The sequence below is a fragment of the Caenorhabditis elegans genome, chromosome I, assembly GCF_000002985.6.
Source record: "Caenorhabditis elegans chromosome I".
In the NCBI taxonomy this organism is placed as follows: Eukaryota; Metazoa; Nematoda; class Chromadorea; order Rhabditida; family Rhabditidae; genus Caenorhabditis; species Caenorhabditis elegans.
The window spans coordinates 11,965,659-11,991,194 of NC_003279.8; the positions used below are offsets into that span (position 1 = coordinate 11,965,659).

Genomic DNA, 25,536 nt, shown 5'->3' on the forward strand with positions numbered 1-25,536 from the left:
AAAATCAAGAAAACAGGATGAAAAAGCTCAAAAATCGATTGAAAATGTTGAAAAATTCGAAAATCGCACGGCCCGAGAAGTGGTACCTGTACGCAATTTGTCTACCGTATACCTGGACGTTTGGGCGCGTGTATCTCAAAAACGGTTGGTCCAGTTTTTTTGTGATGCATATAAAAAATGTCCAAAATTAAATTCTAAATTTTTTGGACCAAAGCTTTTTTCGTTATCACGCGCCCAAACCTGGTCTACACTCAAATTATCAGTAGAGCGCATTTGCATGGATGTACCACTTGCCGGGCCGATATCGATGGAAAAGAATTGTGCGTAACATATGATGATGCAAAGTACGCAAACACCCTGCGTACTCCGCCATCTACCGTAGTCATTTCGAAATTAGTATTTTTTAAACTGCTCTAGCCTAAATTTTTCATCGATTTTCAGCGTTTTTGCTCGTTTTTTCTTGCCTTTTTGTGAAAACTTGTAGAAAACTGTTAAAAATCCGCTTAAATTTGTATAATCACCCGGAATTCACTTTATTTCAGTGGTTAAAAATATTTATTCATTTTCGACCTACTTTTGCTCTTATTTTCGAAATAATTTCACTTTCAGAGAATGTCACCTGAACTCGAAAAGCTAGTGAACTTTCTGGTGTAAACGACAAAAAACGCGACCGAACCGGTCGTGGCAAAACCGATTTTTGAGCGCTTCCGGGTTTCGGACAAGACGGTGTCCCGGGCAACTCATTCGAATAGGTACACCATATCAATTCGAAATTTCAAATTCTATATTAATTTTAACAGGTTCAGAAAAAAAATCGTACCACAAATGCAGAAATTCACGCAACACAGTGTGGAATCGCGGATTCGTGTGATGTTTGCGCTGGCCGGTGAAGTCAATGCGAAATTTCTCGCACAGTGAGTCGGAAAATCGGAATTAAATTCCATAAAAGTAGAAATTAATTTCAGAATAAAAAAACGGGCGAGGTTCGTCTCGATGACAAACAGCGAATCATCGAATACGCCTCAAAAAATGGGAAAATCGTATTGAAAGGCGATCATAGTGCGTCGGCGCAGAGGAGAAGAGGATTGAAAAGAAGGCGTGACGGAGAAGGGTAAATTTATAGTCTAGTGAATTCTAACTAAAAAAATTAAATATTACAGAACATCAGCTCCACACGCAGAAGATTCGTCTGATGATGATGTGGAATTTGTCGGATTGGTTCCCTGCGTGCCGAAACAGGAACCCGCTGCTCGAATCGATTTCGACGAATATTTCAACAGAGACGTGTCGTTCAATCCGGAAATGCAGCAAGTTCCACCAGCGATCGACCGCAATTGTGAGAATCCAACATTTGATGAGACAGACACCAAGAACAATGTGCAGCTTGTCGGTGCAACTCGTAATGGATCAAACTCGGATGGAATCAGCTTGCACATGCTGGTGAAACGATTGAAGGAAATGCTCATCTACCTTGGAAGCGATTACACTCACTTAATGGGCAAAATTTACTACTTGTTGGCGATCAGAGATGAGGTACACGGGAAAATTGTATTATCAACTCTCAAATAAACACTTTTTTTTCAGAAACTCAATGCAGAAGACGTGATCGCGTTCCTGAAGACGTTCCTCATCATCAATACTGCACGAAAATTCCGATTGTCAACCGAATCTATTGGCTACACGAAATCGTCGAAAAAGCGTGCCACGGAGTTCTTGTCTATTCTCAAATTTGTTTTGCTCAATTTGGAGTCTCCACAAATGCAGGAATTTCAAAACGAAATCGAAAATAAAATTGAGAATATTGGAGCCGTTGAGAAGGTATTTGAAATAAAAATAACTATAAAATCAAAATTATCTCTTATTTCAGGTTATTCTCGTCGTCGATGCCCAGGAAGCCATCCAACAAATTCTTAGCACATTTTCCAGCTCCTGATGTTCTCCCAACTGCTGATAATCCCGTTTTAACCGAAGATAATTCATCAGAATCATTTCTACTGTAAAATTAATTTATTTCCATTTTTTTTGCTCCGATTTTTTTCCTCTTTTTCCGAATGCTAATCAATATTCCCTCCTTTAAATCACTTCCCGATTAATTGTTTTCTTTAATTTTAATTTTTTTTTTCAATTAAAATCTTCGCTTTTTAGCCGAAATTTCTTTGCAAAACTACCGGGAAAAAGGAAGAAAAACTACAGTACCCTGCTACTTTGCTCGTCAAGTATGATGCCGACTGTGCACACACTCTGCGTACTTTGACATCTACCGTAGACTTGGAAATTCTAGGTTAAAATATATAGTAATTAATTATAATTAAATTAATTTTTTCAGATTGAAAATCGCTGGAAACCGAGCGGAAGATTGCAATTTATGGCGAATCCGGAAATTGACGTTTCTGAAAATAAATGTATTTAATTAAATATGTAAATACTTTCCGAGAGTTTTTCTTCTTACCTTCAAAAGCGCACGAATTTCCTCGATCCTCGTCTGATCGAAATATTGCCAAATTTTCGAAAAGTCGAAGGAATTTTCAGTCGAATCTGGCATTTCCTGTAAAAAATGGGCGATTTTTAGAGGTTCTTGCCTAAAAAACCTTTCCGCGCTCTTCTTCATTCATCTGATCTTCCATATTCTTCAAACTTTCTTGAATTCCACGAATCTTAGCCATGACAACTTCAAAGCTCGGCGGCGGCTGATTCTCGGATATTTTTCGTGTTTTGGAGCAATTTCCTCGTTCCTTGACCGGAGAATGCTCCTTTTTGAATTGCTCAAGTTTTGCGTCAAGATTCTCTTCCAACGACTGGCTTCTCATTTCGTTTGGCCACATTTTCAACACTGTCACAGGAGCAGGAGCCGCAGGAGCCGACGATCTCTTGATATCCTGAATCATCCTGAAAAGTATGGTCTGATTTGATTCAAGCTGCTTGCATTTCCATTTCAATTTCGCATTTTCCTGTTCCAAAGCGTTGATACGGCCAGTGTTTTCGGCGACGATGTGGGGGCCCATTGGCGGGAGCAGGCCGGAGCCCGGTACAGGCGGGCCAGAAAAACAATCGATTCCATAGTAAATCAGAAATGCTTTACTCTGCCTAGCTCTGCCTAGCTCTGCTTAGCTCTGCTTAGCTATGCCTAGCTCTACCCCTTCATTCGATAAAATTTCTTAGTTACTTTACTCTGATTTCCTCTTCCTAGATCTGCCTAACTATGCCTAGCTCGGAATTGGTCTGATTGTACTTTGTCGATCTGATTTACTCTGACTAACTCTTCCTAACTATGTTTAGAGCTGCCTAACTATGACTTAATAGGAGTTAGTATGATATGATTTGTCTGAGGAGGCTGAGGAGGCGGAGTAGAGGAGTCCGGAATGAAGCCCGTGGGGATCTGAAACAAATTTAATTTTTTTTTGTTGATTTTTTAGTGTTTCGTTTTTCGTTTTTCGAGAAAAAATTAAATATTTCAATTTTATTGATTTTTTTTTCGAAAAAATCGCGCTCAAAATTAATTTTTCCTATTTTATTTTCGAAAAAAATACATTTTTTTTCGTATTCATCGCTGTCTCCTACCTGAATCTTAATCTGTGATAGTAGATCAAAACGTCCTTTTTTGAAAAACGGATGGCTAAACTCCAGGTGAACATGGCAGCCGTGAGAGACGTGGGTAATCTTGCCGAAGCCGCCTGAAAATTAGAAAAAGGTATTTCCCTTTAAAAAGTTTCAAAAAAATCGACGTAAATTCAGAAAAACCGCAAAAAACGAGAAAAATTGCAAAAATTCGTATTTTTTCCGATTTTTTTTCATTTTCTCTTGTAGTTTTCTTTATTTAGATTATTTTAAATTTCTAAATCAATATTCGTCTCAACATACACATAAACAGCACTTTAAAAATGTCATTAATATCGTTAGTCTTGAATAATTTCAGAACATGTCTCTCGAACAAGTATGGATCAGAAATATGGAAGCTTTCATTATCCCAATAGGCAATTGATTGAAACATTCGACTTTCTAGAACATGCCACAGATTTATTAGGACGGTACGAGCATTTTGCTCATCGATTGACATATTTTTAGTTTGTTCAATCTGGAAAAAAATAATTATTTTACAGAATTTACGAAAAAAAAAACTGACCATTTTCTGCTGATCCTGTTGCATTTGCAACAATCGGGAAATCGACGGATTTCCTTGATATGCGCACATTTTTCGAACGGAGAATCTGGAAAATTGAGAAAAATCACTTAAATTTCACTTCTCGAAGATTTTTTGTGTTTGGAAAAGTTCAAAAAACAAAGAAAAATCGAAAAAATTTCATGCAAAAGCAGTCAAATTTGAGAAAAAATCGTTTCAAAATTCAGAAAAATATTTCGAAAAGTTTTGCGCGTCAAACATGGCGCATTGTACGCAAATGCGTACTTTTCAACTACCGTAGTTAGCTTTTTAAAACTACTTTTGCCAAACTACGGTAGTTGAGAAAGTGTGCACATGCATACAATGCGCCATGTTTGACGCGTAAAACTTAATTTCTAAGCGGTTTCCGTAAATTTTCCATGTTTTTCGTGTATTTTCACTGGAAAATCGAAGAAAAATTTAAGATAAATGCAAATTTTTAAATTAAATAAAAAATTGTGTAACTGTGATATATTCCCACGTGGAGTCAGAAAATCCCATTTTGCTTTGATCTACGAAAAATGCGGGAGAAGAGACGCATACGTCTCACCTGATTTCGCATGGTTAAGAACGTGCTGACGTCACATTTTTTGGGCGGAAAATTCCCGCATTTTTTGTAGATCAAACTGTATTGAGACAGCCTGACACCACGTGATTCCGGGCAGGGGTGTGCGGCAAATTTGCCGATTTGCCGAAAATTGCCGACTTGCCGAGCTCGGCAAACTTGCCGATTTGCCAAATTCGGCAAATTTGAAAAAACCAGCAATTGCCGATTTGCCGAGCTCGGCAAATTTCGAAATTTGCGAAACTACTACACGAAACTAATTCAGAAACCAGATGTGTGTTAAGAATTCGGTAGTTTTGGTGTTCCAAAAAACATCAAAAATTATCAAAATTTTCCGAGTTTTTTAAGCACGGCAAATTTGCCGAATTTGCCGAATTTGCCGAGCTCGGCAAATTTTGAAAAACCAGCAATTGCCGATTTGCCGAGCTCGGCAATTTTTTCCATTTGCCGCACACCCCTGATTCCGGGCTCGGTGTTTCTCGTTTTTTTCAAAAAGATACACTGAAATCAGGGAAAATTAGTGGAAAAAATATAATTAAAAATGAAAGTTGCAAGCGCGCCTCATCGAACAAATGCTCTTGGCGGTAGTTCAAATTGGAATTAGACGCAAACCCTCTTGATCTACGTAGACCTACAAAAAATGCGGGAAAAGAGAGGCAGAGTTCTCAACAGATTTCGCATGGTTAAGAACGTGCTGACGTCACATTTTTTGGGCGGAAAATTCCCGCATTTTTTGTAGATCAAAGGGTAATGACAAATCCTGGTACCACGTGGTAATTTAAACCAATTTCCCCACTTGCCAAAAAAATATTTTCATATTCATACATTCAAAATTAAAAGTTCTATATTGCAGAAAACCATGAAAATGCCTTCTGAATCACGAATTATATTTTATTTTTAGTGTGTGACGTTCCGCTCCAACCAAAAACCACGTGTCTAAGCAACTTTCAATTGAATCCGGAGAAGCGTCCTTTGGAACATTCATCCATTGGATTCGAATTTTATCTTTCGAAAACTCCTGAAAAAATCTGATATAATTTTTGAATTTTTCAGAATTTAAAAAACCAAACCTTGTTATTTTCCGTATAATTAAACGGCTCAAATCCAATGTGAACAAGTTTTTCGGTAGCATTTTCTTCAATAATTCCATTGGGATCTCTCAAAAAAATCTTCGAATCTTTTGACTGCTTCAATGTGACATTATAAGCAATTCGTTGAAATTCTGGATGTCGGAGTATGAAATAATCCATAGATAACTTATCAAATGGACCATTGAAAACGAAATATTTACTCGGTTCCATCAACAAATTTGGAATTTTTGATTTGTCGTCGTCAATTGTTCCGCATTTGGTAGGTTTAGGTGAACTGGTAGAAATCGAAACAATAATGAAAGCAATTATAATGTAAAGTTTGACCATTGGAAATTAGAAATAAACCTTTTTTGGCCTTCGGAGTGAAATTTGTTTTTTTCGAGAAATTAAAAAAAAAATTAAAATACTAACGTGAAAAAGTTATATATTTTTTACAATTTTTAGAATAGAAATAAAATATAATATTACAAATTTTTGAAATGCGAAACCTAGATTTTCTGAATTTACAACTTTTCAATTCTAAATGTGCAAAAAATGTGCAAAAAATGTACAAAAAATAAATGTGGAGTCTATAGACTTCGAGGTTACTAGAGTTTTGGACTCTAAAGGGGAAATAAGGTCTTTGTTTTTTTCTTGGAATTTTCATTTTTTTCGCGATTTCTGTGCATTTTTTTTCTTTTTTCCGAATTCTAGAATTTTCTGGAATTTCTTTTTTCTCTGTTCCTCTCCCCGCCCAACCTGAGCCTAAGCCTAAGCTTAAGCTTAACTTAAAAGTACAAAGAGCTCTCCCCAAAAAATTCCGTCACTTGTGAAAATTAGCGGCATTTCAAACAACTTGAGAGAGAAAAAGCCGATAAAACCTGAGAGCTCCACTTGTCACAAGTGTTGTTTTGTTTGTTTTTTCCATTGTATTCGCTAATTAATTTTGAAAAAAATTCACCTCCACTCATTGACCATTCACACCGTTCAACGCGTCAGCCTGAACGAGGTTAATCCGAGATTAACTCTCCCTTCGAAAAATTCACTTTTTTCCCGATAAAGGGACTTTAGGATTACGATTTCTTATTTTAGGTTTATTTTAATTAACTCAAGGGTGGGCGGCACACAGTTTTTTTCCGGCAAATCAGCAAACGGGCAAAATGCCGATATGCTGAATTTGCCGGAAAAAAGTCAATAGCCGAAAATTTTCGGAAAATTGTGGGTTTGCCCTTTTTTTTGTTGGAAATTTCAGAAATTCAATTTCAATTTTTGCAAACTTGCCGGAATTAAAAAATTCCGGCAAATCGGCAATCCGGCAAAATGCCGGAATTGAAAATTTTCGGCAAATCGGCAAACCAGCAAACTTGCCGGAATTGAAAATTTGAGGCAAATCGGCAAACCGGCAAATTGCCGGAATTGAAAATTTGAGGCAAAATCGGCATTTGCCGCCCACCCCTGATTGTATTTTTCCCTCAATAATTTAAAAAAATAGAAAAATTGGAATATACTTAACAAACTCATAAACTGTCCAAATACTGTAAAACCCTCCCCTCCAGGAGTACACAAGGTCCCCGTAAATCACATGGCCGTGGAAAAGGTTTTTCTAGGCCATTTTTCTAACTTTGAATTAAACAATATAAGAGAGCTTAGAAAAAAACGGTCGTACAGTAGACAAATTTTAAACTAAAAAAATATTTTTAACAAATTTTTGAATCCCCCCATCTCCTGCAAAACTTCCACTTCTCATTTCCGTTTTCCCATTTAAATTTCCATACTGACTGTAACATAACAACCAATGCTATATCCTCCTCCTCTTATTTCACTCAAAAGCTTTTCCAAAGCTATTCAGTTTGAATTGGAAGGAACAAGAGAAGAAGTCCAAGTAATAGTGACACTGCGGGAGAGGCAACTGTTTCCAAGAGAAAGAGACGGTTTGTATATATGGATATATACATTTATATGGCTGATTGAATCTCTATCCCGCCCGCCATATCCCAAATTGCCTAGAAGAGAGATTAGTTCACTTCACCGTTCCTCCAAATACTATTATTCCTGTAACCTAGGCAGTTTTGCACTTGATATTAGCAATAGAGCGCGTATGCATCACGATTTTTTTTGAAAATTTTGTTTTGGGCGGTAAATTATTTTTACCGGCAAATAGGCCGGAATTGGAAACTTCCGGCAAACCGGCAAACTTCCGAATTTGCCGAAACATGTGGTGTCAGAATGTAGCATTTCGTTGTGTTCTACAAAAAATGCGGAATATTGGAAGCCGACTCTTCAATTGATTTCGCATAGTTAAGAACGTGCTGACGTCACATTTTTTGAGTAAAAAATTCCCGCATTTTTTTGTAGATCAAACCTTTATGAGACAACCTGACACCACGTGTCGAAAATGATTGGCAAAATTGTACGCATCCTATAAATGTTCCTACAACTATTTTGCAAAGTAAGCGAATTCTATGAAAATATCTAGAAAAAACGGGGAAAAAATTAGCCGATTTTGCAACTAGCCGATTTGCCGAATTTGTCGACAAAAAATTTGGTGCGTATGCTTTACTGATTTATTTAAATTTGAACAAAAGTATTGAGGATTAAAATATCTCATCCAAAAGGCCAGAATAAATTTCTCCAAATAAGCCAAGCCTAAATCTAGATTTGTATTATTTTCAAAATTTTTTCGCATGGTGTTCTTTGATTTGTTTACATTTCATACTCCCACTCATTTGAAATTATTATAAACAAACTGAATCATGAATTCAATATTTATTTCTCTGCCTCTGCTTCTCTGCTGTAAATTTGTATGCTTCTTTTTAATTTTGACTTTCTAGTTATTAAATTTTTTTTAAGTATTCAAAATTTCACAAAAATCCCTTGAACGGCAAAAAATTGATCTTAAATTAAAATTTTTCAACTAAAAACTTATTTTTCTTGGAAAACCCTAAATTAATCCAATTTTTCTTCAAAATATTTGGAAAAATACCAGAAATATACTTGAATCTTCTTCTTTCAGAAAATTCACTTAAATAACGTTTTGGTGAAATTTTATGCCAGTTTAGGTGTGCCATGGACATGGTGCATCGACTACCTCACTTAACTTTTAGAACTGTTTCTGGTTTCTTTCTGGTTCATGCAGTTAATTTTATTGGTTGAAATGATTAGTAAAGACAGTTTTGGCGTTTTTCACAGAAACATAAAAAAATGTTTTTGGAACTTTTCTTAATTTTTTTTGTTGTAAAATCTTCAATTTGCAACGTTTGTTCTATAAAAATCAACAACTCAACCAATCTTAGTAGTTTAAAAATTTCAGAAAATTGATTGTAATTTCAAGATTTTCAGCTGAAAATTGATATTTCTTAGCATTTCTTGGTGCACATTTCGAAAAAAAAAACTCGAATTTTTCCAAAAATAAAGTTTCGTAAATCTTTCTCTATCAGAGAATTTTTTTCAATAAAACTTAGGTAATCTATTTTAAAAGTTATGATAGTTTTCCAGAACCTTACAAATTGATAGAAGTAAGCTATATACACAAAATTCTGCTCATTGCTCCGCACCGAAAGAGCAACAAAAAAAACCCGCTCTCAATTGGCACCAGAAACGAATGTTTGTTCAGTATAGAACATATCATTGAATGTGAATGAAAAGAAGGACTTGAATACACAAGTCGTTTGTGACCAGTACATGGAGGAATACGTTTTTCAATTTTCCCGCCAAAATAGTTTAGAGGTTTCCAAGTGGCCAATTGACTTTGCTTTTTCACACTTGGAGGAGAGAAAAATAATTGAAGAGACGCAGAGAAGTCAGTGTGTCTGATTTTTCTGCGGCTCTGCAATTACGCTCTAATTGTAAGGTTTCACGTGGAGCCAGGCTGTCCCGTTACGGTTTGATCTACAAAAAAATGCGGGAATTTTTTGCCCGAAAAAATGTGACATCAGCACGTTCTTAACCATGCGAAATCAGTTGACAACTCTGCGTCTCTTTTCTCGCATTTTTTGTAGATTTAAGTAGATCAAACCGAAATAGGACACTCTGACGCCACGTGAGGTTTTTGAACTGAAAAATTCGAAATTTTGGTGAAGTGGTGTGTCAGTTTAGGTGCGCCGTAGACATGGTGCATCGACTACTTTACTTGACTTTTAAAACTGTTTCTGGTTTTTGTACTGTTTTCTGTATTTTTTTTTTATTTTTGGTTGAAATTATCATTAAAGGTGGACTACACCCTGTGGGGAAATTGCTTTAAAACACGCCTTTGGGGTCACAATAACCGGATATCATGATAAAAAAAATTTAAAAAACTTTTCTAGATTTTATATGATTTTTTGAAAATTGAAAAAATCTCAGTTTTCCCCTAATTATATTTGAATTTCCGCCAATTGAATTCGTTCGTTGGAGCGCGCTTGCATTATTTTCATTAATTATTTTATTTATTTTCATTATTTCACTGATTTTCTTCGTTTTTTTTGGGTTTTTAATCGGAAAATGAAAGAAATAGACAAGAAAAATGCAAAATGTTTGATAAAACGTAACTGAAAACGCCTAAAACTCTGAAATTATGTGATCCGACGAAGACAAACCTGAAATTAGCATTATGCAGAGTTTTAGGCGTTTTCAGTTACTTTTTAACAAACATTTTGCATTTTTCTTGTCTATTTCTTTCATTTTCCGATTAAAAACCCCAAAAAATGAAGAAAATCAGTGAAATAATAAAAATAAATAAAATAATTAATACAAATAATGCAAGCGCGCTCCAACGAACGAATTCAATTGGCGAAAATTCAAATATATTTAGGGGAAAACTGAGATTTTTTCAATTTTCAAAAAATCATATAAAATCTAGAAAATTTTCTTAAATTTTTTTATCATGATATTCGGTCATTGTGACCCCATTGGCGTGTTTTAAAGCAATTTCCCCACAGGGTGTAGTCCACCTTTAAAAGGATTTTTGGCAAGTTTCCCGAAAATATGACGAAAAAATTTTTTAATTTTTTTCCTTGGTTTTTTGAATTTTTTTTTTTGTAAATTTTCAAATTAGAATGTTGACTCTATAAAAACCAACATTATAAATTTTTTGGTATTTCGAAAAACCTCAAATGTTTTCCAAAAATAAATTTTCGTTTAATTTGAAAAAATACCAAAAACATACTTAAACTTTCTTCTTTCAGGAAATATATTTAGTTACTAACTAGGTAAAATGGTTCTAAAGTTGTGTTACGCTAAAGACATGGTGCATCGACTATCTGATGTAACTGTGAAAAAGGATATCGGCGCGCCTAATTTTTTTTTGTTTCTGACTTAAAAACATCTCAAAACTTGCGAAGGCTTAAAAAATCCGAATTTACAAAAAAAAAAGTTTGGCCGAATTTCCTCTGTATCCCGGCCTCCAAATTTTCTGAACGGTTTTGCCTCCCGCCAATAGTTCTGCGGCTATTTCTAACAGTCTCCGTCTCCCATTGCAACTCACACCTCAATAAAATCAAGAGCTCACAATTGAGCAAGGAGCGAAGAGCCTCTCTCTCCCAAACAGGGTAGCAATGGGTGAAAAGAGTCTGGCTTTCTCTCCGCCGAGCGATTCCGGCACACTCAACCGTATAACCTGAACCCCTTTTTGTGCGTGCCTGGATGGCTTTGTGCATTGAATTGTGTATTTGAGTCATTCATTCGGTTTTTTTTTGACCACCCAATTCAAATTTTTACGTCACTTTTTTTTCCAATTTTCATGAAATTACAAAAAAAAAATAATCTTCCGTTGCGGGGAATCGAACCCCGGCCTTATGGGTGAGAGCCATAAATCCTAACCACTAGACCACAACGGAGCGTGGGAAAGTGGTGCTTCAAGTGCGAAGAAGCTCCTGAAGCACTGCAGTTGTCAGTTGAAGAGAGCTCATCAGTGATAAGCAATTTTTCAACGATTCAGTGATTTTTGTATGCCCTATTGGTAATTTTAAATTACACCAGTAGATCAACAGATTGCTTATTCTTATCCACTTTGTCTAACCAATCCGACTTCCGATGCTTCTAACTTATAACTTATAACCAACCATTTATGTGATATATTTGTGTATTTGGCACTTTCATGTCTACGTCTCTCAATTCACAACACTCTCTACGAGTCTCTATCCAAACACAGGTCAGCAGCCCTTCTTCCCTCAAAACGATACCCATAAACTCCTCTTGAGTCACGTCGTTTATGCCTCACCCTCTACGACTTTTATGTATTAATACATGGTGTACAAGAACTTTGTAGTTCGTGGAATCACTTTTTTGCAGGACAATTTTTCAATCACTTTTCTTTTCCAACTTTACCAGACACAACGATGATTGAATTTTGTTTTGTTTTTTGGGAAATTGAAGATCCTGATGATTCGATCATTTTTCTAGCAAAATCTTGGCTTATTATTGACGTTCAATTGAATTCAACATAAAAAACAATCAAATTATCCATAGAGCGCACATGCTTCGTCAAGTATTTTAAATTTTTTCAAAAATCAAGTCCTGGAACTCCTCAGGCAACTCTTGGCACTTGAAGCTCCATTTTCCCACGCTCCGTTGTGGTCTAGTGGTTAGGATTTATGGCTCTCACCCATAAGGCCGGGGTTCGATTCCCCGCAACGGAAGATTTTTTTTCATTTTTTTGTTGCAATAAACCAAGTGTCTTTCAATTGAAAAAAGTGAAAAGGTCATTTGGTTCCTCATCGACACATCCGTTTAGCCATTTTCCCTCCTCATCTTGTCCTTTCGTCCACCTTTTGACCGCATTTCGATATTGTTGTTGTTGTGTCCACGCGATTAACACATAGAATCGTAGAAATGAATTTCGATTTCCGAATTTTGATATTCAAATTGCCAAATTTGGAACGTGTGTACGCACACACGCAAACAGATTTTAAATTTTGAAATCAGGTTTTCCAAAATCTTATCAATCCCACCTTTCAACCTTTCCGAAGACCTATCCCCACAAACAATCACGACCTCAATACCATCTGCGTCTCTCCTAAACCCTTTATCTCTTACCTCTAATATTCTAATATCTCATCCTGAAATCATTTCGTCGGGATGGGAATTGTTTCACTTTCTCCCCACCGTCTCGCTGCTTGCGCAACTTTGAATTGCCACTCCCACTCTTTTCCAACGTGTATACAATTGCAGAAGCTTCTTCTCAAGGATTCTTGAACCGATACTTTTGTTCATTTTGGTTTTCAAGAAGCTTTTAGGAATTTCAATGTTTTTGCCATCATTTGAGCCCAATTCTTCATCTCTCAACAGCTGCCACTTGCCCATTTGTCATGTTTGCCTTCGAAACAAAAGTTTTCACGCTCCGTTGTGGTCTAGTGGTTAGGATTTATGGCTCTCACCCATAAGGCCGGGGTTCGATTCCCCGCAACGGAAGATGATTTTTTTATGCCCTGGGAATTCCTGTATTCAAATTATAGGATTTTGGTTCCCCGCCTCGTTTGCGACTTTTTTCCCCTTCCCGCACGGAGATGATCCTGAGAAAGTGACCTTGGTTTTATACTTTTCTATGTGTCTTTCCACCAGAAACACAACTAGCAATTTATTCAAATTTTCTACTTTTTTCTTTCTTTGAATAAGAGTAATTATTTTTGAATGCTAAAAATGCCAGCACGCCTTTTTAGCTCGGTAACGGTTCAGGAAACTTTTTTTTTGTATAAAAATCTGTATCAATCGAATTGATAATTTCACTGTTTCAAAATTAAAACGACATTAAAAACATTGCCAAAAAAAATATCTGCATTTCTAGAAACATCCCCCTCTTCTCAAAAAATTACCTACCTCTGAAACCCTCCACACCCCTCATTCATTCCATGTTTCTCTTTCTCTTATTCTTCCCTACTTCCCCATTTGCATATTAGTCACCCAAACCGTCTCCTGACTAATTGCCCTCCTCTTAAGCCCCCCTCTCTTTACCGTCCTCCAAAACGCCTAAGCTGCTGTATTTTTCGATTTTTCTGCAGGAATCGCCATCTTTCGAGGATTTTTTTTGACCCCCCGAGGACTTTGAAATTTTGTGAAAGAGCAAATGAATCTACCACATAACAATGATAAGTAGCAACTCGTCGTCGACAAGTCTTAATGTGGAGACGGTAGGTTTTTCATTTTGAAACTTTTATGTTGAAGAGATCAAAAAAATTGTCAACTTTAAAATTATAGAAAAATTGATACTTAATATTTTATTAGTTAACAACTTTTTGATAAATCCAATACCAATCGAGATATAAGCCTCTAAAGTTGATGCACCATGTCCGGGACTAGCCTGCCACCTCCTCTTTGGATGAAGATATCTCGGTTAATTTTCAAGATATCAAAAAATTGTAAACTACAGCTTTATAGAAAAATTAATAATAAATATTTTGTTAGTTGACAGCTTTTTGATAAAACCCATGACAACCGAGATATAAGCCTCTAAAGTTGATGCACCTTGTCAGCAACTTGTCTGCCCCAGGTTTAAAAGCTCATATCTCGGTTCATTTTTTAGATATCAAAAAATTGTCAACTACAATATTGTAGCTAAATTAATAACAAATATTTCACTAGTTGACAACTTTATGATAAATCCAATGCCAACAGAGATATAGGCTTGTAAGGTTGGTGCACCATATCAGGGGCTAGCCTGCCACCTCCGCTTCGGATGCAGATATTTCGGTTCATTAATAAGATAACGAAAATTGCAAGTTGCAGCACTATAGAAAACTTAATAATAAATATTTTGTCAGTCAACAACTTTTTGATAAAACCAATGCCAACTGAGATATAAGCATCTAAAGTTGATGCACCAGGTCCGCCACTCTCACTTTGGATGCAAATATCTCGGTTCATTTTTTAGATATCAAAATGATGTCAACTACAATACTGTAGACAAATCGATACTTAATATTTTGTTAGTTGACAACTTTTTGATAAAACTAATGCCAACTGAGATATAAATTTTCAAAGCTAGCCTTGCATTTTAGCTGTGGCTGCCTGTGGCTGCTCATCTTGTTCAATTTCAAAAATCTCATAAAACGTTCCAACTTTTTTGCAGTGTCTGCCTAAATTAAACAGTATCACTTATAAAAATTGTTAAAAATAAACTATTTCCAGGATTATCCAACAAATGGCAAGAAACCACTGAAAGAAGGATCTGTGCAACTGACATCTCTATCCACATTACTTTCACACCATCGATATTTCTTTCTGTACCATGAGACCTTGATAATTTCGAAACAAAAGTGAGTTTTCGGAAATTAAAGAGTCGGATTCAAGGACTAAAAAATGCAATTTTTTTCCCATTTCCAGGGGCGCCTGTTCTTACAAACTCAAGGAGAAACTCCGATTGGAAAAGGTTTGGATTGCCTCATCGAACACCGCGGACTCATTCCTTATTGGATGGCCATTTACCAACTATTTGGTGCATTTCAGGTGAGCTCACTTTTTTTTAGACTTTCTTCTAATTAAATTTCAACAATTTCCAGAAACACTGAAGAAAAGGACGAGTGGTTTGAGCTGTTATCATGTTGTGTTCAACAATGCCTCCGGCCACTTTTCACAACGATTTCTATGGAAATTAATGTTCGGGGAAGGAAGCAGGTTGGTTTTGAACTTGGAAAAAAGTCTACTTCGAGATTTAGACAATCCGCCGGCGAGTTGACAATGGTAAAAAGTCGGGGGAAATCGTTGTGGATACGGCTGGAGATTTGGGTTTACCGCATACTTCATATCAATTGACTTTGTCTTTTGGTGAGTTTTTTAGACAGACATTAGCAATATTGTCTCTATTATTATTCCATGTAAATTAGGCAATTCGGCAAATTTGCCGGTTTGCCAATTTGCCAGAAATTTTTAAATTTGCCGGTTTGCCGGAAATTTTTAATTCCGGCAACTTGCAGGAAATTTCAGTTCCGGCAATTTTAACGATTGAAACTGAAAATCTGAAATTTCCAAAAATAAGTACAAAACCACAATTTTCCGAAAAATTTTCGACAAATTGGCAATTTGCCAGTTCGCCGATTTGCCTGAAATTTCAATTCCGGCAATTTGTCGATTTGCCAGAAATTTTCAAATTTGCAATTTGCCGATTTGCCGGAAATTTTCAATTGCAGCAATTTGCCGATTTGCCGGAAATTTTCAATTACGGCAATTTACCAATTTGCCGAAAATTTTCAACTACGGCAATTTGCTAATTTGCCGTAAATTTTCAATCGCAGCAATTTGCCGATTTGCCAATTTGCCGTCCTCCCCTGATTCCCAGTATTGTCTCTATTAGTATTGCATGCAAGACTAAAGTGGTTCATAGGGGAATAATATTAATTTTACCGATTTGCCGGAAACATTCAATTCCGGCAAATCTAACTATTTATAAGTGTAAGACGGTGCTCGTCATACCCACCATTTTTAGGAGACAACTCTCACCGACAGCTCCAAGGACCGGAAAACGTGTACGTTGCAATTATGAGTGAAATCGAAAGGCAGGGTACAAGACTATCAGAAAGCCAGAAACAGGCTCTTGACACGTGCCCGATTGCAAATTGTCGACTGATACTGTCAACGATCAAATCGACGTCTGGACCTTCTGCCAAGCAACTTGTGAATAGCATTAAGTGAGTTCTATCGGAAATTTTAAATTCCGGCAAATTGCCGGTGGTCCGATTTTCCGGAATTTTTCATTTTTCGGCAAATTGCCGACTTGCCGATTTGCCGGAATTTTTCGTTTTCGGCAAATTGCTGATTTGTCGGTTTGCCGGAATTTTTCGTTTTCGGCAAATTGCTGATTTGTCGGTTTGCCGGAAATTTTCAATATTATAAAAAACTTGTTAATTTCTCAATGTTAGTAAAATAGATCCATCAAAAATTCTTCCAGGAAGAAAGTGCTAACCAGAACGGATTCCCGATCGATATTCGGCAAAGGATTAAATGGTCCAACTCCACCACAACCCATCATGACAATTGTTGATCACCTCCGAATGGATGGTTTTGATGCTGAGGGAATCTTCAGAAAGTCCCCGAAACAGAGCACATTCAAAGAGCTCAAATGTGAGCTAGACAAAGGTGTGGTTCCAGACTTCCATAAGTACAACACACATGTCTTGGCGTCAATTCTCAAGGAATATTTGAGAAGTATTCCTGGAAAGATTCTGTTATCCGGAAATTATGAGCTATGGATGAGAGAGATCGCTGACGAGCCGAACACTGAGAAAAAAGTCTCATGCTGCAGAGCTCTGCTATCTCATCTTCCAACATCTCATAGCATCCTGCTAGCCAATGTGTTAAAGCTTCTGAACAAGATCTCAAATTCTCCAAGCTCCAAAATGAATGCTTCATCCTTATCAGTATGCCTTGCTCCGAGCTTTCTAGAGAGCCCAGATCCAATGGAAGGAGGGAAGAAGATCCCACCGTTGATAGAGTTCTTAATCTCCCACGCAGCTCAAGTGATGCCCGGCTTCTCCACAGACAATGTATTTGCCATCATGACCTCCCCAATGGTAGATCACAATGCGAATATGGTGTGCTCACCGGCGCCAAGTTCTTCTCATTCTGATGATGGAGGATCTTCACAGAAAACGCCGATTATTGAGGAATTGAATGGTAAGTGCGGGCTAGCTGAGAAGTTCTGAGCCAAGCTATGACTGTCCGCCAGCGGACAGGTGCTCAGCAAAATTATCCGAAATATTATAAACTTGGTCCAGACCGCGCCGAAGCTTGATCAAACTCTTGATCTAGGTAAGACAGTACCACAACTGAGGCGAAACATGGGCTCGGCCTGAATCAAGTTGTGCCAACTTCGGACCAGTTCGGACAAGTTGGGCAAAAAGCTTCCTCCCAAAAACTGCCAATATTCCAGACGCCGACGACGCAACCTCCCAATCCTCCCTCGCCGAATCTGATCTCCCAGACGAGCCACGTGGCACGTCTGCCCACCTCGAGACGATATCTGAAATATCCGAACCTCCGACGAACGACGAACGACTAGTCTTCTCGTCTTCCGAAGATGAAGATGATGACGATGAAGATGAGCTGAGAGTATATCGACCCAAGAGTTCAACATCCACATCGTCATGCTTCGCGAGGACTTCTTTCGTGTCGGAGACTCTGAAGACATCGGCAGATGACGGGGATAAGGGATTGAACAAGGAGACGCCGAGGTCGCCGTGCTTGAAACGGATTCATTTCCAGAGGACAGAGGCTCAGCATAGGTGAGTGGAAGATTACATGGAACGGGTTTATTCCGGGTACCCAGGGAGCCAGCGGGAGCGGGAGCGGGGAGGGGAGTCCACAGCTGGGATCCCTTACAAGTTTTTTCGGCCCGTGTGAGATTCGGACTTCGGACCAAAAGACCTCGAAGCTCCCCGAAGCTGAGCAGTGAGAGACGCAGACGACGAGACTCCCTGCCTCTCTGCGGCTCCCCGCGAGCCTTTTAATTTCAAAATATTACAATAACCTTACATATTCCAGAAACAAAGAAGGCAATATAAAACTCGACTTTGAAGCTCTCAAATTCCATCGTCCTAGTGTCCGAAAAAGCTCATTGGAAGAAGTGGCGAGGAAAAATTCCGCGGAATTTTTCCACCACAGTCGAGAGCCAAGTGATGCAGCAGTTACACCGACTCCGCCAAAAAATGGTTCAACAATGAGAAAAGAGTCAAGAGAAGAAGCAACACAGACTGCCGACTGTGGTCTACCACATATCTCATCCAATGATGACTCGGACTCTAGATTCCCAGCGTTCAAGAGTAGTAGTGTTGCTATGTTGACTGAGGTGAGTGAAAGATCAGAAGTAACAAGCCTGAGCCTAAGCCTAAGCCTTTGTCTAAGTCGAAGCCTAAGCCTAAGCCTAAACCTAAGACTAAGCCTAAACCTAAACCAAAGCCTAAACCTAAGCCTAAGACAAAGCCTAGACTTAAGCCTAAGCCTAAGCCGAAGCCTAATCCCAAGCTTAATAGTCTTCATTTCAGCCGTACAAATCGTCATCCTCCTCTTCATCCTCCACATCATCCATCCCATCAGACCCCGCACCTCGTCCATATTTTCTGAAAGAAGAATACACGTCTCTAGCCAATAAACCAACTGTCCAAGTGGCTCCATTCTCCCAGGAGCCGAGCCTGAAAACAATTAACGACCGCTTGAATGCCCTCCGACAAAACTCAATTCTTGCTCAAGAAGTCCCACAGGAGCCGGTGATGACGTCATCAAGGTTGAGAAGTGAGGCGACGAAGAGCTTGACGAATAGTCCGATTATGCCGAGAAGTTATGGTGGAAGTCTAATGCAGAAGGATCGGGAAGAGCACAGTTTTGTTGCAGACGGTAAGACACGCTGCTTGTCTGAGTCTCCTCTCCCCCTCCTAAAATTCTTGACCTACTCGATTTTAAACCCCCATAACTCTTTTCCCAAAAAAGCTACACAATTTTTTTTAACTGGCAAAACATTTAAAATTTCATGCTGAATATTTCCTCAGTTGACAACCTTTTGAAATCTCAACTCCGCGCCGAGATACAAAGCTTCAAAGTTACAGAGAATTTTCCAGATTTCTACAAAGCGTCGAGTAGAAAACCAGAACTGCAGCGATCGTCGTCACAGCGGGGACTGACGAGCATGAATAATAACAATAATAGTACAAAACAGATTTATGGGTGTGTTTTTGAGACTTTTTATTTTTTGAAAAAGCTTTAAAAAAATTTAAAAATGGGAAATTCGAGCAAAAATTTTTGCCAAAAAATTTCCAAAAAAATTAGTCCAAAATCGTAATTTTTTGGAAAAAACTTACATTTCTCAAAGCCTGAAAGCCTAAAATATCTGAAACATTACCAAAAACTTTACCAAATTCCAGCGCCCGACCCTCATCTCTAAAAACGCCTCGACGATTCGCAGGAGCCGGCGGAGTAGAAGCCTGTGTTGGAATGGATCCATTGGAGATTAATTGGAGTGTCAGCCAACTGAAAACTCTTTTTCAAGACACAAAAGCCCCCTCAATCGATACAACTTATAATATGAATTAGATTTTCTGAATTTTTAATCCAAAATTTTAATGTAAATGTGCTCTATCTCATCCTCCAATCATTCCAGTTCTTTCAGTTTCAAATTAAACAACTTTTTTTTTGAAAAAAAATTATTCTGTGATCCCCCATTTTTTCAGTATCAATTGGTCCTTAATATTTGAATGAAATATATCGATTTTTAGTTTTTTGTTGCTGAAATTCTAAGAATTCGAAAAAAACGCCCTGCCTGCCTACAAGGCATCCTACGCCTACTTTGTACCTACCTACATAAATTTCTACGCCTACCTGGTACCTACCTACAAGGGAACCTACTATTTTGTCGTGCCTTCCTGCAGGTGAATTGTGTCTGCTTTATAGGCATCCTAAACCTACCGTGACCTATTTTTAAGGTCATGTATTAATGTCTTATGTTTGCCTACAAAGGCCATCTACGCCTAACTGGTGCGTGCCTAAAGGCTACCCACGTGCATCAGCCTACGCCTACCTGCGAGGTAGCCTGCACCTTTAGCATGTCTAAAAAGTTACCTACATCCGCCTACAAAGCAATTGAAAGGTGCCTTGTGCCTGTTACAAACCTGTCTACAAAGCATCTTACGCCTACTTTGTAACTGCCTACACAAATTTCTACGCCTAGCTGATGCCTACCTACAATGTAACCTACTATTTACTAGTGCCTTCCTGCACGGTAAGTTATATCTGCTTTATAGACACCCTACGCCTATAATGTGCCTATTTTTAAGGCCACGTTCAGATGTCGTATACCTGCCTACAAAGGCTACCTACGCCTAACTGATGTGTGCCTAAAGGCTCCCTACGTGCATCAGCCTACACCTTCCTAGTGCCTGCCTGCTAGGTAGCCTACACCCCTAGCCTGTCTAAAAAGCTACCTACATCTGCCTACAAAGAAACTTTCTGGTGCCTTGTTCCTGTTACACGCCTGCGTGAATGCGCATCTACGCCTACAGTGTATCTGCCTATATACGCCTTCCACGTGACTGCCTGCCTACAACGCAATGTGCAAAATCTTTAAAATGTTGTTTTTTTTTTCAATTTGAACCTAAAACTTTAATTGAAAATCGAAAAAAAAAATTACAAAAAATTCAAAAAATTCGTTCCCATCTTCAAAAACCAAAACAAAAAGCAATTTTAAACCACAAAAAGTGCTCATTGAGTTGTGTAAGCTGGGGAAACTCATCTCATTAGGTGTGGGCTCCACAGCTTCTTCAACTATTTTGCTCATTTTGCTCCAGTTTCTTCTCTCTCTGTGTCTCTTCTTCTCTCGTTTTCTTTCTGGCTCATTTGCTCATCTTCCGATTGAATACTTTTTTATTACTAGTTTTTGAATTTTTGATTCTTGCAGAATTTTTTTTGAAAAATTTTCAAAAAATCGAAAATCACATCTCCTAATCCCCCGGCTTAAAAAATAATTTTCAAAAGAAAATTGAAATGACGCTGATCTATTTTTCACTTGTTTTTTTCAAAAAATTCACACATTCATTTATTATCGGTTTTTGAAATCTTTTCAAATTTGCACATAATCAGTTTTTTTCTGAAAATTTTCAATTTCCAGGAAAACAACTTCCAAAATGATAGTTTTTGTGTAGAAATTGTGTTTTTCTTATAGACTAGCATCTCCCCCTTTGCCTACCTGCCTGGCTTACGCCTATGCGCCTTAATTGTGGCCTACTACCTACCTACCCGCCTGCTTGCCTGCCTACATTACCTCCCAGTGCGCGCATTCTATGGTGAGTCTAAGTTCCTTAAAAATTCCAGATAGGCATGAGCCGGGTGAGTAGGCACAAGTAGGCATACACAGGTATTAGTAGGTTTGCGTAGGTATGGGTAGGTATGAGTAGGTACGAGCAGGCATGAGTAGGTATAAGTAGGTATGAACAGGTAAGTGTAGCCACAAGTAAGTATGAGCAGGTATGCGTAGGCATGTGAAGGCGCAATCAGGTATTAGCAGGTATGCGTAGATATGCGTAGGCAAGAGTAGGTATGAGTAGGCACAAGTAGGCATACGCAGGTATTAGTAGGTATGAGTAGGTATGAGTAGGTACGAGTAGGTGTACGTAGGTATGAGTAGGCACTGGTAGGCATGATCAGGTACGAGTAGGCATGAGTAGGCATGAGTAGGTATGAGCAGGTAAAATTAGCCACAAGTAGGTAAGAGCAGGCCTAAGTAGAAACAGGGAGGCATGATTATGCAAGTGGTAGTTCAAGGTCGACTAAAAAGGAAAGGTAGGTCACTAGTAGGCAGGCGCATGGCAGGCAGGCAAGGCCCCTTTGGTTTTTGAACACTTTGGATGATGAAGTTATGGCATTTCTATGATGTTTATTTAATACTTCAAAACTTTCAAAACTGTTGAGCCAACAAACGTCATTTCTCTTGAACGGAGCACAATATTTGCTCTTCAAGTCAGAGAAATATGTGATTGAGAACTTCTAGGCTACGAGTTGACATATTTCTGCTGCTCCCCCAATACTGAAAGCTTCATCTAGCTGGTCTTGAACACCTCCTCCTCCTCCTCTTGAAAAACAATGAATTCTTGAGAATTCTCATCCAATATATCATTTGGAGGAGCTCTTCCTATAGTCGTCTCTGTTTCCAATTTGCTGCTCCAAGCTCCTTGTGCTCCGTTCCTCCCCCTTTTTCTTCCAGCAGTTGTATTTTCTTTCCGTAGGGGATTACTAATTAAAAATGTGTGGTGCAAGCGGAAGCGAATTAGGACACCCGCTTTTCCCCGTTGCCCTGAGCAACAAGAGGTCAGGGCTCACCTGCGAGAATTGTACTTTGCACATTTTTTTTCCAGAAGTGTAGCTTTTTTTGAAACATTTATTTTGTTAGTTTTTCAAATTTTTATGCGGGTTTTGTAGGAGCTGTTTTAAACTAACTTGCCTGCCTATGTGCCTACATCCGACTTTGTAGGCAGGCACAGTTTTAGGTAATGATGCCTGTTTTAAACTAACCTGCCTGCCTAAGTGCCTACATCTGACCGTAGGCAAGTTCCCGGTTCCCGGCAAGAAGGCACAGATCACCAGGCACGCGTAGGCGACATTGTAGGCGGTGTAGGTAGACAGTGGGAGACCTAGACCCCAAATGGCAATAGCACTTCTGACTCAGCATTTGATTTTTGAGCAAGACCCGGTTTTAATAATAAATACAATTTAAGCTAAATGAATTATAGTTTTTGATATAAAAGCTGGTGTAAATTGTATTGCTCTCTGATTTTGTTCTCGGGATTTGAGGTATTTTACTCATTTTTTATTTAAAAAAATTAATTAACAAAAATATTTGTTATTTTGGCTCCTATGTATAATTTTATGGTGCTTTTTTAATATTTAAAATAGAGCGAGATACTGGCAAAATTAGACATGGTGCATCGCAACTTTGGCGGTTCATATCTTGGTTGTTTTTGATTTTATCAAAAAGTTTCTAACTAACAAAACATGGGTTATTATATTTTCTATACTTTTGTAGTTGAAAGCTTTTTGACATTTTCGAAATATACTGAGATACAGGTATAAATTGACATGGTGCATCGACCTGAATTATCTCACTCAACTTGGGCGGCTCATATCTCTGTTGCATGCGATATTCTGGGAAAGTTGTCAACTGGCAAAATATTTTAACGTGTTTTTCTGTAATTTTGTAGTTGAAAGTTTCTTGATATCTTAAAAATGAACCGAGATGTGATACACCAAAGTACGGATATTCTAACATTAGGTAGCCTTCATCTTGTTAGGAGCTTATTCAATGCTCTAAATTTATAATTTATATGCTACTAAATATAAAAATTCTTCGTACATATGAAATCTGCATCTGCTAAAAGTGTGCTTTGGACTCTATTTTTATATATCACGTTTGTCCTTTGATAATCTATCTTTTGCTTTCAGTTTTTAGCATGATCACAAATGCCATAAAATGACCCTTTTTCAAATCAGGGGTTTTCCGGCAAATTGGCAAATTGCCGGAATTGAAAGTTTCCGGCAAATTGACAAACCGGCAAATCGGCAAACCGGTAAAATTGCCAAACGTTTTTGGCAAATTATGGTTTGCACTTCTTTTTTTGGAATTTTCAGAATTTCAATTTCAATCGGCCAAATTGTACGCATGCTATGAATGTTCCTACATCTATTTTGAATAGTTAACAAGTTCTATGAGAATATCTAAAGAAAACGGAAAAAAATTTTAAAAAAAGGCACAGTTTTAAATGTTTCCGTCTTATAAAAAAATCCCTCTAAACATTTCCGGCAAGTCTGATATCCGGCAAATCGACAATTTGCCAGAAATAAAAATTCCGGCAAATCGGCAAACCGGCAATTTGCCAAAAATGAAAATTTCCGGCTAATCGGCAAACCGGCAAAAAATTTACCAGACGGCAATTGTCGCCCACCCCTGATTTAAATGTTAGATTTTGCATTTTGAATGTTTGAACTAGTAACTTATGTGCCACCTGACAAATTTCTGCCTTAACAACGACACGGCGTGTAAATTGGTACATCTGGCCTAGCGAAAAGTGAAAAGTGAGAATCCTAGGCCATGGCCGCGGCAAAGCGCGCGAAATTTGAATTTAATTTTTAATGTCATTGAAAATCGATGACTGAGACATTATAATGGATCAAAACTACAAAAATATACAAAAATTGTTTTTAAAATGAATAAATCACATTTAAAAACGATTATTTTCCTAAGTAAAGGTGGAAATTTGATTTATCAGGCAATTATTAGGAAAATGCGTCAAAACTTGCACATTTTTGAATTTTTTTCAAAAACTAGATCCACAAATTTTCTGAAATTTCACCAGTTTACTCAGTAGACTATTATAATCAAATTATGTGCAAAAAAATAACACCCACCGTCACAAGTTCATATTGAATTTTTCTATTTTAGTTCCGAAAACCACTAAAATTCGACAAAATTGGCACATTTTTGAACGTTTTTCAAAAACTAGGTCCACAAAGTTTCCGAAACTTCACCAGTTTACTTGGTAGACTATTTCCAACAATTTAAGTACATAAAATGTATACCCACCGTCACAAGTTTACACTTAAAATTGCTGTTCATTAATGCAGCTTCAAACTGCTTTGTTTCGTTCAATGCGTGGTTCATATTTTTTGTATTTGAATTTCATATAATTTTAGTGTTTCCTTCATTCTTTTTCAATAAGACAATGCATTTTTTTGCTTAAATTCAACGATATTTTCATATAAAACGAAACCGGGAAGTATTAATTGCTAAAATTTATGTGGACTACGGTAGTCAAGTCCGCAAACACCACGCGCATTTTCATAATTGCGTACATTTGTTTTTCAAGCTTTTTTCTAGGCCAGAGGTACCAATTTACACGCCGTGAACGAGCTAGAATAAGTCACACGGACACAAAAATCAGACATATGCTGTACTTTGCACCTTTTTATTCTGTTTTACAAAATCCACAAAGTCCATTGTTTTAAGAAATTTATAGTGTCCATGTAAAATGTACATGCAAAATTTGTAACTGAAAAATTTTTTAAAAAATTTAAACGGAAATTTTGTTTAAGTCTAAAAACTTTGATGTTCACCTAATTCAATTTTAAAACTTTTGTTTTTTTTTCTGATCTCACACTTTTTCTTCGCTCCGTACGGATTCGTGCTAATCTTTAATGTTCACTGTCCAGCATTACTGATGTTTTGAACTTTAATATTTAATATCACTAAAGAAACACCTGCCTAACGAAGTTTTTTTGCATTTTTTTTTCCTTACAGCATGTCA

The 25,536-nt window shown here is 37.6% G+C and overlaps 2 protein-coding genes, 7 non-coding genes and 2 pseudogenes across 11 annotated transcripts; 5 read left to right on the forward strand and 6 right to left on the reverse strand.

Moving 5' to 3' along the window:
• The first annotated feature begins 612 nt into the window (after positions 1–612).
• On the forward strand, positions 613–1,933 carry Y53C10A.1 (annotated as a pseudogene). The gene is made up of 6 exons: positions 613–752; positions 801–914; positions 966–1,111; positions 1,161–1,533; positions 1,585–1,818; positions 1,868–1,933. Coding segments are annotated over exons 1-6 (1,073 nt in total).
• A 430-nt stretch (positions 1,934–2,363) lies between these two features.
• Positions 2,364–4,189, reverse strand: hsf-2 (annotated as a pseudogene). The gene is made up of 6 exons: positions 4,121–4,189; positions 3,859–4,072; positions 3,559–3,671; positions 2,589–3,376; positions 2,450–2,545; positions 2,364–2,390 (listed from the first exon to the last, which is right to left on the reverse strand). Coding segments are annotated over exons 1-6 (1,307 nt in total).
• Positions 4,190–5,520: 1,331 nt separating this feature from the next.
• Positions 5,521–6,144, reverse strand: Y53C10A.15 (Major sperm protein). Its single transcript, NM_001047241.3, has 2 exons — positions 5,792–6,144; positions 5,521–5,739 (listed from the first exon to the last, which is right to left on the reverse strand). The coding sequence occupies exons 1-2, from the start codon at positions 6,137–6,139 to the stop codon at positions 5,599–5,601; spliced, it is 489 nt and encodes a 162-aa protein (NP_001040706.1). The 5' UTR covers positions 6,140–6,144; the 3' UTR covers positions 5,521–5,598.
• Positions 6,145–11,518: 5,374 nt separating this feature from the next.
• Y53C10A.16 lies at positions 11,519–11,618 on the forward strand. Its single transcript, NR_050627.1, has one exon. It is a non-coding gene; the product is annotated as an Unclassified non-coding RNA Y53C10A.16 (non-coding RNA).
• Y53C10A.t3 lies at positions 11,533–11,604 on the reverse strand. Its single transcript has one exon. It is a non-coding gene; the product is annotated as a tRNA-Glu (tRNA).
• A 701-nt stretch (positions 11,619–12,319) lies between the features above and the next one.
• Y53C10A.17 lies at positions 12,320–12,426 on the reverse strand. Its single transcript, NR_050628.1, has one exon. It is a non-coding gene; the product is annotated as an Unclassified non-coding RNA Y53C10A.17 (non-coding RNA).
• On the forward strand, positions 12,334–12,405 carry Y53C10A.t1. Its single transcript has one exon. It is a non-coding gene; the product is annotated as a tRNA-Glu (tRNA).
• A 672-nt stretch (positions 12,427–13,098) lies between the features above and the next one.
• On the reverse strand, positions 13,099–13,189 carry Y53C10A.18. The gene has a single exon (NR_050629.1). It is a non-coding gene; the product is annotated as an Unclassified non-coding RNA Y53C10A.18 (non-coding RNA).
• rte-2 lies at positions 13,106–13,177 on the forward strand. The gene has a single exon. It is a non-coding gene; the product is annotated as a tRNA-Glu (tRNA).
• Positions 13,190–13,742: 553 nt separating the features above from the next.
• Positions 13,743–19,961, forward strand: rga-2 (Rho GTPase-activating protein 20). The gene is made up of 12 exons (NM_060634.7): positions 13,743–13,893; positions 14,891–15,018; positions 15,086–15,208; positions 15,262–15,376; positions 15,418–15,526; positions 16,185–16,386; positions 16,647–17,371; positions 17,628–17,979; positions 18,239–18,542; positions 18,739–19,087; positions 19,309–19,414; positions 19,612–19,961. The coding sequence occupies exons 1-12, from the start codon at positions 13,849–13,851 to the stop codon at positions 19,778–19,780; spliced, it is 2,727 nt and encodes a 908-aa protein (NP_493035.1). The 5' UTR covers positions 13,743–13,848; the 3' UTR covers positions 19,781–19,961.
• Positions 18,566–18,639, reverse strand: Y53C10A.19. The gene has a single exon (NR_050630.1). It is a non-coding gene; the product is annotated as an Unclassified non-coding RNA Y53C10A.19 (non-coding RNA).
• Positions 19,962–25,536: the final 5,575 nt, after the last annotated feature.